General features: G+C 52.5%; 1 protein-coding gene across 1 annotated transcript; it reads right to left on the minus strand.

Moving 5' to 3' along the window:
- Positions 1 to 1,643: 1,643 nt before the first annotated feature.
- TEDC2 (tubulin epsilon and delta complex 2) lies at positions 1,644 to 10,960 on the minus strand. The gene is made up of 11 exons (XM_030958421.1): positions 10,734 to 10,960; positions 10,344 to 10,508; positions 10,171 to 10,269; positions 9,934 to 9,989; positions 8,803 to 9,478; positions 7,341 to 7,394; positions 5,439 to 5,523; positions 5,021 to 5,129; positions 4,706 to 4,807; positions 4,102 to 4,313; positions 1,644 to 1,860 (listed from the first exon to the last, which is right to left on the minus strand). Exons 1-11 carry the CDS (start codon positions 10,958 to 10,960, stop codon positions 1,717 to 1,719), a joined length of 1,929 nt encoding a protein of 642 aa, XP_030814281.1. The 3' UTR covers positions 1,644 to 1,716.
- Between the last annotated feature and the right edge of the window lie 304 nt (positions 10,961 to 11,264).

The following is an 11,264-nucleotide window of genomic DNA, read 5'->3' on the forward strand; positions in this document are numbered from 1 at the left end:
TGACTCATGCAGTGCTTGCAGATGCAAGTTATCCATAACAGCACCCTAATTAACAATACCAAATGTCAGCTCTCCCATTCAAACATGGACATGTTCATGTGTATGACCACGCTATTTTAGGAGGCAGTGTCTGATCCCTTGGAGTGTCCAAGGCCAGGCTGGACGGCACTTGGAGCACCCTGGTCCCGTGGAAGGTGTCCTGCCCATAGCAGGGGGTGAGGCCCCTTCCAACCCAACCCATTCTGGGATTCTGTGACAAAAATACAAAGGGAAAGTCAAAGATGCTGATTTTCACCTATCATATGAATGATTTTTATTGAATTTTGAGTGTCACAAAGAGCCAGACATTCAGAAGAGCCAGGAAGCAACCTGACCTTGAAAAAAGATAAGGAAAAAGTAATGAATGACTTTGCACTGCTAAGAGCTAAATTACATACACACACACACACACACACACACACACACACACACACACACACACACACACACAACAAACAGAGTCCAGCTTTGAGATATGGTCTGGGTCAAACTGTACCAGGCCGTGGTACACCTCCTGAATGGAATTTTAAGTACTCACAAGCAGAGGTTTTCCACTTCACTCCAAAGCTTTACCTGTCACTGAAACACCAGGGAATTTGGGGGTTACATGCAAAAGCCCAGCATAAATGAGAAATGGCAGCTGGCCTTTTCCTGCGGTGACGAGGTGGGAAGTGCTGCAGGCCCTGCGTTTTCTAGGGCCGGGCCGGACATTGCCGGGCGTCTCTGGCTCCGGCAGGGACCGCGGGACCCGCCCGCCACCTGCCGGGCACAGCCAGGCGGCAGCGCCAGCCCCGCTCGCTCCCTGCGGCACTAAAACCAGTCTGTACTGCATGACCCGTGTGCCAGCTGAGAACACGGTACCAGGGCAGCAGCTTGGCTTCTCGGGATTTCTGCATGCTGGAAGGCCGTGACCCATGGTCCTATGGGTCCATGGACCCATGGTCCTGATCAGTACAAACATGTTTTGCTCCCTGGTGCAATGTCTGCATCCTGAGCCTGGTGTCCTGAGCTTGGTAGACACAGCCTTGGAAGAAAAGCCAAAGCCAGAGTCTCTGAAGCCCTGAAGGGGCTTCACAAAACCTCAGTTAACAGGTTAGGAAAGTGATATAGAACAACAGAAACACAGACTGGTTTGAGTTGGAAGGGACCTTAAAACTCACCTCATTGCAGCCCCTGCCATGGGCAGACACCTCCCACCATCCCAGGGTGCTCCAAGCCCCGTCCAACCTGGCCTTGGTTGGACTTCCAGGGATCCAGGGGCAGCCCATGCCAGGGCCTGCCCACCCTCCCAGGGAACAATTCCTTCCCAATATCCCATCCATCCCTGCCCTCTGGCAGCAGGAAGCCATTCCCTGTGTCCTCTCCCTCCAGGCCCCTGTCCAAACTCCTTCTGCAGCTCTCCTGGAGCCCCTTTAGGTCCTGGAATGGGCTCTGAGGTGTCCCTGGAGCCTTGTCCAGGTGAGCATCCCCAGCTCTCTCTGGCTCCAGAACAGAGGGGCTCCAGTCCTCCTGATGCAAAAGGAAGTTAAAATAAAAAAAAAATTAAAAAAGCTCATAACAAAAACAACCTCCTGGAATTTAGGTGAATAAACAAGCAGGGTAAAGAAGTTCATAGAAAAGATTTATTGCTTGGAGCAGTCTTTGGCTCTGTGCAGGAGTAGCAGGAGGCTCCCCAGCTCAGTCCAGCAGCTCGTCTCTCACCAGCACAGGGAAGCGCCGGCCCCCCTGGCAGAGCTGGCTGTGGATGGCCCGGAACAGCCCTGCAGAGCCCTCCAGCCACGGCCTGGCCTCCAGGACAGGCAGCAGCTCTGCCATCATCACCTGGCAGAAGCAAAGGAGACACTGTCACCAGAGCCTCAGCACTCCAGTACTCCTTGTAGTAGCCGCATAACAAGTGAAACCTAATCAGAGCAGTATGACTAATAACAGGCTAATTGATTGATGGATACTTTCTTTTGTCGTATTTAATAAAGGCAGAGTGGTTCATTTTCTGCTCATGAGCTGCCTCGGCAGCCACCCAGCATTTCCAGAGCAGAGTCAAGTGGCAGTGCTGCTGCCCTGTTGCAGGGAGGGCCCAGCACTGGGATGAGATCAGCATCCTGCAAGAAACTGCAGCTGGTGCTGCTTCAGGAGCTCTGCAGCCCCACAGTGAAGTGCTCACTCACCCAAGGGTAACGTTCAACCCCTCACTCAGCACTGTCCCCATCACCTCCCAGTTTTGCCAGAGGTGTGAGTGGCAACTCCAGCCCAAAGAGGCCACAGGGACTGCTCAGGCTGCCCAACATTCCCTGGCCTGGCAGCTGCTCTGTTAAGCCTATGCTGGGATCTCAGCCCATGCTGTCACACACCCTAGGGCAGCATCAGTATCAGCTCTGGGATTAGGACTCACTGACAACTCAAGCACAGGTCACTTCAATCACTGGACAAAAGCTGGTCTTTGGTGCCCCACTCTTGAATTAATGCTTAGACAGATATTTTGCCTGGGATTTTTATTTTTTTCTTTTTCATCTGCCATGAGGTTATGAAGTCTGAGCAGCCTGCACACCAAAACCCAGCCTGCTGCACACTGCCTGTCCAGAAGAGAGGACAACTGCATGTGTCAGCCACCTAAAGGCTGCCAGAGCTCCAGGAGTGTTTGGACAATGCTCTTGGGCAGAGGGTGGGATTCTTGGGCTGTCTATGCAGGGCCAGGAGTTGGGTCTCTTCCAACTCAAAGTTATTCTGTGATTCCATGATTGTTCCCTGGTGGATGATACAGAGGAAGACCCAAACAGAACAGAGGACAGGATATCTGCAGGGGGTTCCCTCTCCTGTTCCACACAAGTCTCTGTGCAGGGATGGGGAGCAGGACACAGCTGCTCATCTCTGGGAAGTTCTTTCTACAGACATGAAAGCTACCTAAGGGCAAAGCTGGCACTTGAAGGAGTGCTGCACTGCTCCACTTCCATCCACCTGCTCTGCTCCTGACACCTAAGAAGAAACAGATCTTCACCATCAAAGACAGGCTAAGAGCTACCAGGAATTTCTATTAACCTTGGCATTCCTCCATGGAAAGGCAGTGGAGGCTTGGCCTGGAAACAGGTACATCCTTTTCTGGGCTATTTATCTTGTACCATGCCCACTTACTTCACCTGTCCCAAGAATTTCATTTATCCTGCACACTCTGCACAGGGCTGCTTCAGACCCTCAGGGCTCACATGGCACAAAACATCTATTTGGGTAGATGTGCAGAAGAAACTGTGTCAACCAACAGAGCAGGAATCAGGCTTTGGTCACCATTTCATTTTAGGCAGACAAAAAAACCCCAAACCCTTCATAATCTATAATTCAGGATTATAATGCTGAAATCCCATTTGAAGTCAGGTAGCAATCTGTCTTCAGCCACAGGGCTGCAGACAGTTATTAATAATGCCTCTCTAGCTTACAAAAAAAAAAGACTTTTCCAGAGTCTCTATCACTCAAGTCAGTGGCAAAGAATAGGTCAAAGGAGGAGATTTGATTTCATAGATCTTCTCTGCCCTTTGCTGCTGGCTGAGAAGAACAAGTAATCCCTGTGTGGCAAACTCTCTGCTCAGGCTGCTGAAGAAGCTGACACCTCCTACCCTGTTCTTACAGTCTCAGAATGGTAAAAGCAAGATTAGCAGCACAGTGGTTTGAGATTTAAAAGGAAAGGAACAGAGAACAGAGGAGCTCAGGTGTACAGTGGAAGCTGGAAGTCACACAGGAGAGAATGAGGGAGTGGGTGCCCTAATAGGGCTGTAAAGGCCTGACAAAAGGGGCATTATCAACAACAACCTCCACTGCCAAATTCTTTTAGAATACATAAATAAAATCTTATCAGGAGAGGGTCAGGCATCTAAGAGCCTCTGCCCTGCCCCTAAAACAACAACAACAACAAAAGTCCCATTCACCAACAAAGAGAACAAGGCATAAACACAAAAACATCACTGGAGGAACTTGCCATGCTGCTGCTGCCCATCAACACCTTGTTCAACAGCTGCTGCCCCACAACTGTCCTTTTCCTTCCCTGCTCAGGGAGCACTGACATTTCTGCAGACTCACCTTTTGTAAGGCAATCTCTTGGTGCAGCATTGACACTTGCAGCTTCAAGGCAGACAGGTCCCTCAGCTCCTGGAGACTGGAGTAACAGAGGAGAGGCACAGCCAGCATGTCTGCACTGTCACACGTCTGTCCCCTGGCAGGGACACAGGCTGGAGAGCAGCTCCCCACATCCCCAGGGCAGTCTGGGCACAGCCTCAGCTGGGACTCCAGAGCTGCCAGGGTACAAGAAAGGGCAGGAGACAAAAACATGCAAGTTAAATCTGTACTTGCAGACTTTATGATCTACTTACTGTTCCCAGAAACTGATGACTAAAGACATTGTATTAATCAGGGTAAGCTCCTCACACATGGCCCAATGAGGGCACCCTAAGCTGCGGCCTGCATTGTCCCCTCCCCAGCCCACTTGAACTAAAACTGCAGTTCAAAGCTCCAAGTCTCTCCTGAACACAGAGGGTGGGACACACAGATTTGTTTGCCACCAGAGAATTAAGTGCTCCAATACCATAAAGATAACCAGGAGCAAAATGACCTCGGGCCAGTGTCCTGCACAAAGATGACAAAGGGCCACGTTCACATCTGACCACAGACACAGGGACTGTCTCACCTTCTTGCAGCAGCTGCAGCTTCTGCAGGCACTGGGACACTGTGCTTTGCAAACCCTCCAAGGTCAGAAGGCTTTCATACTCTCCTTGCAGAGTGGGAGGATCTACAAGAGAAGCAGAGAAAAAGTGTGAACACTGGAATCTTTCTCCCCAAACAGCTTCCAGAATGGCCTCAGGTTCACCAGCCTTCATTTCAGGCAGAGAATGTTCCTGTCCCTCGTGTCCAGCACATGTCAAGAATACAAAACACGTGGAACTGAGCCCAAACCATCCTTATTCTACCTTCTGCCCTCCCACTGCTCTTTTTCCCTCCTTACCTGCAGGCTCAGCTTCCATATACTGCCTCAGACGGGAGGGGACATCCTGGAGGCCCCTTAATTCCTCCTCTATCTCTGCAGGACTGGGGGTCAGCTTCGGGCAGCAAAACTCAAACAGCAGCAGCTTAAGGAAGGTTCCACAGAAGGCTGAGCCCCGGGCCAGGCCAGCTGCAATCAGCACAGAGGGAAGTGGCACTGCAGGGGGAAGGTGAGGACAGCGAGCACAGCTGTGTAGGGCATGCTTGCCTTGTGGCCACGTTTGGCTGGATCAGAAGTATTGCAAGTGCTCAGCAGCTGTACTGTGAGAAAACCCACTGCCTAGAGACCCAACTGGAACTGCTGTTATTGAGGCATAACTCTCTCCTGCTTGGAGCTCACTGCAGAGCAATTGCACCCTGTGCCTGCTAGGAAAGGATACAGTTGTCTGGATTCTCTCCATAAAACGGGTCCTTGCAGCTGCTGCTTCTGCACTTGTTTGGCACAGGCGACATCTCTCCCATGCCCTGAAATTCCAAAGGGGCAGGAGGTGGAAGTTATGTTCCTTTGTACCAGACAGTGCCCACGCTGAGCTGTGACACACCAGTGTGGCACAGCAGTGCTTTAATTACAAGTGTCTCCCTCCCCCTCTCTCTCACAGGTTATTCCCCAGCCATTCCCAACTCATTCCCACAGCTGCTCTCAGATCAACAAGGACACCCTGCAGAAAGCATCAGACCCCGCAGAAAGCATCAGACACGGCAAAGCACCTGTTACTCTTTCCTCTTGTTTTGAGGGGAAGGATCAGAAAACAGACAGCACATTTCCATAAGCAGAATGTGAACTTGCAGGCACATCCCTCATGATGCTGAATTGTCCTGCCCCAGAGGAAACAACAAATCTTCCCTTCCTTTCTTGGGAGTAAGTCATTTGCATTTCTGTACATTGGTTCTGTTAGTATAGGTGTACAAAATAAAAGAGCAGACACGACAAACTACTCTCACTCAACTACTTCATATTCCAAACTTCCTCAAGATTCTTAATAATTTTTTGTGGGGGGACGAAGTGGTATGCATGGCAAGCAGAATGACAGCAGCATGTCAGGGATGCAAGACAGAGGTTTAAGGACAGTACCATGAGAAAGCTGGCCAGGACTTCACGCCAGAGTCCACCAGTTTTTTAGATAAAGCACTGCACAAATAACAGCACTACTGGAGAGATGCATTTCTCTCACAGGGTTCAACATCCCCATGATATCCTTTCCTTAAGGACTGTCTCCCAAAACCTGCCACAGCAAGTGAGAGCCATCCGGAGGAAGCTTTAAATAGTTCTGCAGTGCCTGACTAACTTGAGTGAGCATGTGTCTTCTCTCCAGCCTAATGGGTCTTTTAAATCATGTTAGAATCTGCAGATTTCAGAAATATGTTATGCAAAGAAGTGGCAAGGTTAATGGAACAAGAAAGAATAGAAGTTCCCAGGCAAGATGCAAATCCTCTACAAGAGATCTTTAGTGCAAAGGTTATTCTCAATCTGTTACTGAGTTGAAAGCAATAGTGAGAAGTATAAAATTACACCAAAGTGATTGAAATGCTAAAAGACTCAATTTAGAAGTGAAAATTAAGGGTATAAAGTCTTTACAACTTGCAGAAGGGCAACTAACAAACTGGTGCCTGATAAATGACAGTTTTCAAGAGGAGGAGGAATTCTTGAGGGCAGCACAAGGGGTGCTTAGTTAGATTTAAGAAAGGGTTTATGATTAATATCTGAACAAAGCACATAATGAGAATCAGAGGAAATGTGGGAAACCCTTCCAGAAGACTGGAGAATGGACTAGAGCATGCAAGCCCCAACCTCTGGCACCATCCCTGCAGTAACACTGTAGCTGGCTTAGTGTAAGAGTTCAGCAGCAGGAACCAGCCCCAGACACACACAGGAGTGCTGCTTCCAGGCTGCAAAGGCAGGGCAGAGATGGCCTGGGAAACTCTCATTGGATAGTGTATACAGACTCCCATCCCACGGGGTGTCCTGCCTTCAGCAGGTGTGTGCCACCAGCAGAGCCTTCTGCTGCACCCTCAAACCCACAACTAAAGCACTCCAGGAACTTCATGACTCAGTGATTAACAGTAATTACACAGAGAACAAAAGTAGCACGGGTGGCTACAATAACAGGAGAACACATCCTCAGCAGCAGCCTTGCAGTATGGGAGCTCTTCCTGCTCCCAGTTCAGGCCCCATGCCCTGTGGGGTCACTGCCTCCCGGGGCACAGAACAGCCACACCTGACCCCTCCTCACAGCCCTGCAGCTGGGGGGAGTTCTGGACTGAACTCGTCACACTGGTCTTACCTGGAGTTCCTGGAATAGGCTTTCCTGTAGGGAAGGGGCAGCTTCAGCTGGCATCTGTGAAACAGGAGAAGATCAATCCTGGCAGCTGGAAAGCAATTAACTCAGCCTTGTCTTCCAACAGGGAAAATGGTGCTTTGTCAAAATCTGAAATTAATTTAGCTGCAATGGGAGATGTCAGCAGCTCTGGAGATTGGATCCACCACTGTCTTCAGACTGTTCTCAAGGAAGGAAGATTAGGTTGCTCATTGGGCTCCACAGCCATCATGGAGCTGAGCTGGGTGAGCTCCTGCATCCTGGACCAATCAGAGACTCATCCAGAGTGGGCAGCTGGGAGCAAAGCCACAGCACAGCAGAGTACAGACATGGAGACACCACCTGCAGGGAAACTGGTGTGCCATAGCCTCCTGCCCTACCTCAGCTGGACGAGGCAGCTTTGCTTAGCACCGTGTCACACTCAGAGAAATAGGAAAGGAACATTCCAGCTTCCACTGGGAATATGATCCTTAACCCTGAAGCAGAATAATCCCTAAATTGTTACCACAAAAACAGGAGGTTTAGCAGTTGTTAGTCACAGGCAGACTAGGAATGCAAGGCCACAGCTGGGAATGTAAGTAAATGTTTGAATCCAGATCCCTGTTCCTACAGCAACTGTCACTGAAGTGTCCTGGGGCCCTTCCAATGCCAGTGAAAAGGGATCATTTCCTCCCTGCACAAACACAAGAGTTAGGTTGTGGTGGCTGCCAGAAATACTCCTCAAAACTTTCCAAATGCAGATTGAACTTCAATGTTGTTAAAGCAAAAGAGGAAAGAAATTACTTAAACAAGACAGACTGGCATGAAGGCAAAGCCAATCTTCCAAGTATTATTTTGCCACTTTTCCACAGAGAATCTCAGCAACATTCCCTTCATAATCCTTCCTGCACCAAATCCTTAAGACAACTGCACTTTAGTCAGTCCTGATTTGTGTAGTTACATGGGCAGTATGTTACAGGTTAACAGGGACAGCATCAAAGCCAGATGCCATCACTCCAAACAGCACTGGGCACACGCTTGAGAGAGAGAGAGAGAGAAATCATGCATTATGTATTGTCACTGTGTAAAAACCAGAATAAATAAAAAAATCAATATGCTATAATAGAGAGTACACTCAGAGGAAAGCTAAGGCTCAAGAAAGCTCTACAGAGACAGCTTTCCAAAACACTCACAGGGGACTATGAAACATCAAAAGTCTTAATTGAAAGGCTTTCAAAGTCCCAGCCATCCAACAATAAGCCCTTAAAATGAAAACACTTACTCAACCACAATAAAGGCTTTTAAACTATATAGGATCCTTCCTCTTGAGAGGGATGTGAGCAGGATGAAGCCAGGCTGGGACCCCCAGAGCAGCTACAGCCAGCAGGATCTGTACATGTGCCTGTGAGTCTGGAGCAGAACAGCAGAGGTGCCCACCTCCCACACTTACCCCTTTTCCTGCAGGGTGCCTGTCCCTGGTGAGGTGCTCCTTCCCCATGCACCTGCAGTGTCCTCCTTTTTGCTGGACTCTCCCAGGAAACCACAACTTTTCTTCCCTGCATCAAGTAATTGCTTGCTAGCCCCTGTGGAATTCTTTACTGCAGCTGAACCCCCTCCAGAAAAGCTTTGCTGCTCATTTGGGGCAGATTTAGACAAGCCAGGTGTCTCCTGGGGTTCAGCTGCAGCACTGACTTCTCTGGCACTGGCACCAGTTGCTGTCCTGTGACTTCTTCCTTGTTTGGAAGTCACTCCTTTTGAGGAAATCTTCCCAGCTGTCCTGGGGCCTTGAGAAACACATCTGGCTGGGACTTTCCTTTGCAGTTTCTTCACATCTGGGTCAGTCCTGTAAGGGGCTCTTAACTGGTATGGAGAGGCCTTCTTCAACAACAAAGGCTTTTTGCTTCCAGCTCTCACCTTCCTGCACTCAGGAACACTCTCAACAGGTACAGGCACCTGCTGCTCTTCAGCTTTCTTGGGAGCATGTGCCTCACCTGCCCATTTCTGTCCTCTAGCTCCCTGAGCCTCTACTGGAGTTTCCAAGGTGCTTTTCCTGATCTTCAGCGCCTTCTCTAAGGCCCTGTTCAGCAGTTCCAGCTCCTCTAGCTCCTTGGGTGAAGGCCTGTCTTCTGCAAGAAGAGAAAACATGTCAGAAGGCTCAAACATGGATGTTCCCTATTTGACTCTTCACTTACTTGCTCTTCCCGGTGGCACAGAAGGAAACAAAACCTAATGACTGGTGCAGGGGGTATTTTTTAGCTGTGGGAACAGCCACTGCACAGAGGATGCAGGCAGGACTGCCAGAAGCTTTGAAGACCCGGGATGGATGTGATCCACAGGAGGACACATCTCCGAGCCAACCTCAACAAGTGACATTCCCACACCTGGGTCAGGCCCGCAGTCACTTTATTGCCGGCCTTGGCTAACGAGACACGACTCCAAGCTAACCCCAAGGAGGAGAGAGGGAGGACAAAGGCAGAGGGAGTATTTAAGTGGATGAAGAGCATTGGAATAACTCCTGATACCCCAACTGGCCCGGGGCCGGGGTGACATGAGGGGGCACCGGCCCGGGGGAAGCGCTCACCATGCTCAGTGCTGGAGCCCGACTGTGGCTGTGGCCGCTCCTCTTCCTCATCATCCCTGGAGGGAACAAACAGCGACGGAGCGGGCGTCGCTGCCCCGGGACGGGACCAGCACCCCCGGCCCGCGGGGTCCCGGACACGGCTGCGGGACCAGCGCCCGGGCCTCGCCCTCCCTGCGGGCCGCCCGGGGACGGAGGGGCCCGGGACGGGGGCGCCACACACGCGGGTGCCGCACTCACCAGCGCCCCAGCAGCGCCCGGCTCCGCGCCGCCCGCCGCTCCAGCTCCCGCCGCCGCTCCGCGCCCTCGCCCAGCGCCGCCCTCAGCGCCGCCGCCGCCCTGCAAGGCCCAGCGTGGTCAGCGCTCCGCGGGACCCGGCCCGACCCGGCGGGGCCCTGGCCCCCTGCCCTCACCTCCGGCCGCGGCCCGCAGGCAGCATCGGCCCGGCCGCGGCCCCGCCGCTGCTCCCGCCGGCCCGCGCTCCCCGCGCTCCCCGCGGCCCTGCCGGGACCTGCGCGGGCGGGGGCGGGGCGGCGGGCCCGAGGCGGGCGCCGGCCGGAGGCGGAGCGGCCCCGGGCCTGAGGCGGGAGCGGCCCCGGGCCTGAGGCGGGAGCGGCTCCGGGTCTGAGGCGTTCCGGGCGGCTCCGGTCCCGCTCCCCGCAGCGCCGAGGGTGTCGGGCAGAGGGGTCCCTGTGGCCGCTGTGCCTGCCCGGCGCGGGCGAGACAGGGCCGGGGATGCCCCGCTGGGCCCGGGGAAGCTGCTTTTCCCTCCGCTGCCCTCGGCGCTTCCCTCTCTTTCCTACCCCCTGTCAGGGGGCTCGGTTATTGGACCTCTCCTGGGGTCAGGACACAATCGGGATTTGTCTCCCTCAGCCTTGGCAGTGGAGCGCCCCGAGAACACAGAGCCCCGCGGGCGGAGGTGGGAGCGGGCCCGGTGCCGGATGTCCGCCGCTCCCCGGGACCGTGGCAGAGCCACCTTCGGCCCAGCGCACGGCAAACTGCTGCTGCCGCCCGTGGTTTGCGTCTGCATAAAAGAGAATTTGTGGTGGTTTCTGATGGAAAGGGGAATCTGCCTTGCTCTGCGGCTGTGGGAGCCGCCGGGTTGGTACCGCGGGCTCCGAGTGCTGCTGGATCCCGTCAGGATCAGCTCTCGCTGCGGAGCACTGCAGTTCTCCAGAAGAGCCCGTAGCTGGCACTCGACACTGTCTGTTCAGGCAGCTGAGCAGCGGGAATCCAGTCCTCCCCCTTGCACAGCAGAATGAAAGTTAGCAAAAAGTTAGAAAGGAAGAAAGAAGTGGTTCTTTGCCTTCAAAAGCTGAATCTTGAGGTTGAGA

This window comes from Camarhynchus parvulus, chromosome 14, assembly GCF_901933205.1.
Source record: "Camarhynchus parvulus chromosome 14, STF_HiC, whole genome shotgun sequence".
Lineage (NCBI taxonomy): Eukaryota > Metazoa > Chordata > Aves > Passeriformes > Thraupidae > Camarhynchus > Camarhynchus parvulus.

Coding starts and splice junctions, on each gene's coding strand:
- TEDC2 (XM_030958421.1), bottom strand. CDS start 10,960: ATGCAGACGCAAACCACGGGCGGCAGCAGCAGTTTGCCGTGCGCTGGG. Junction 9,990..10,170: donor CGGGCGCTGCTGGGGCGCTG/GTGAGTGCGGCA, acceptor TGTTCCCTCCAG/GGATGATGAGGAAGAGGAGC. Junction 4,314..4,705: donor GCTGCAGCTGCTGCAAGAAG/GTGAGACAGTCC, acceptor GTACCCTGGCAG/CTCTGGAGTCCCAGCTGAGG.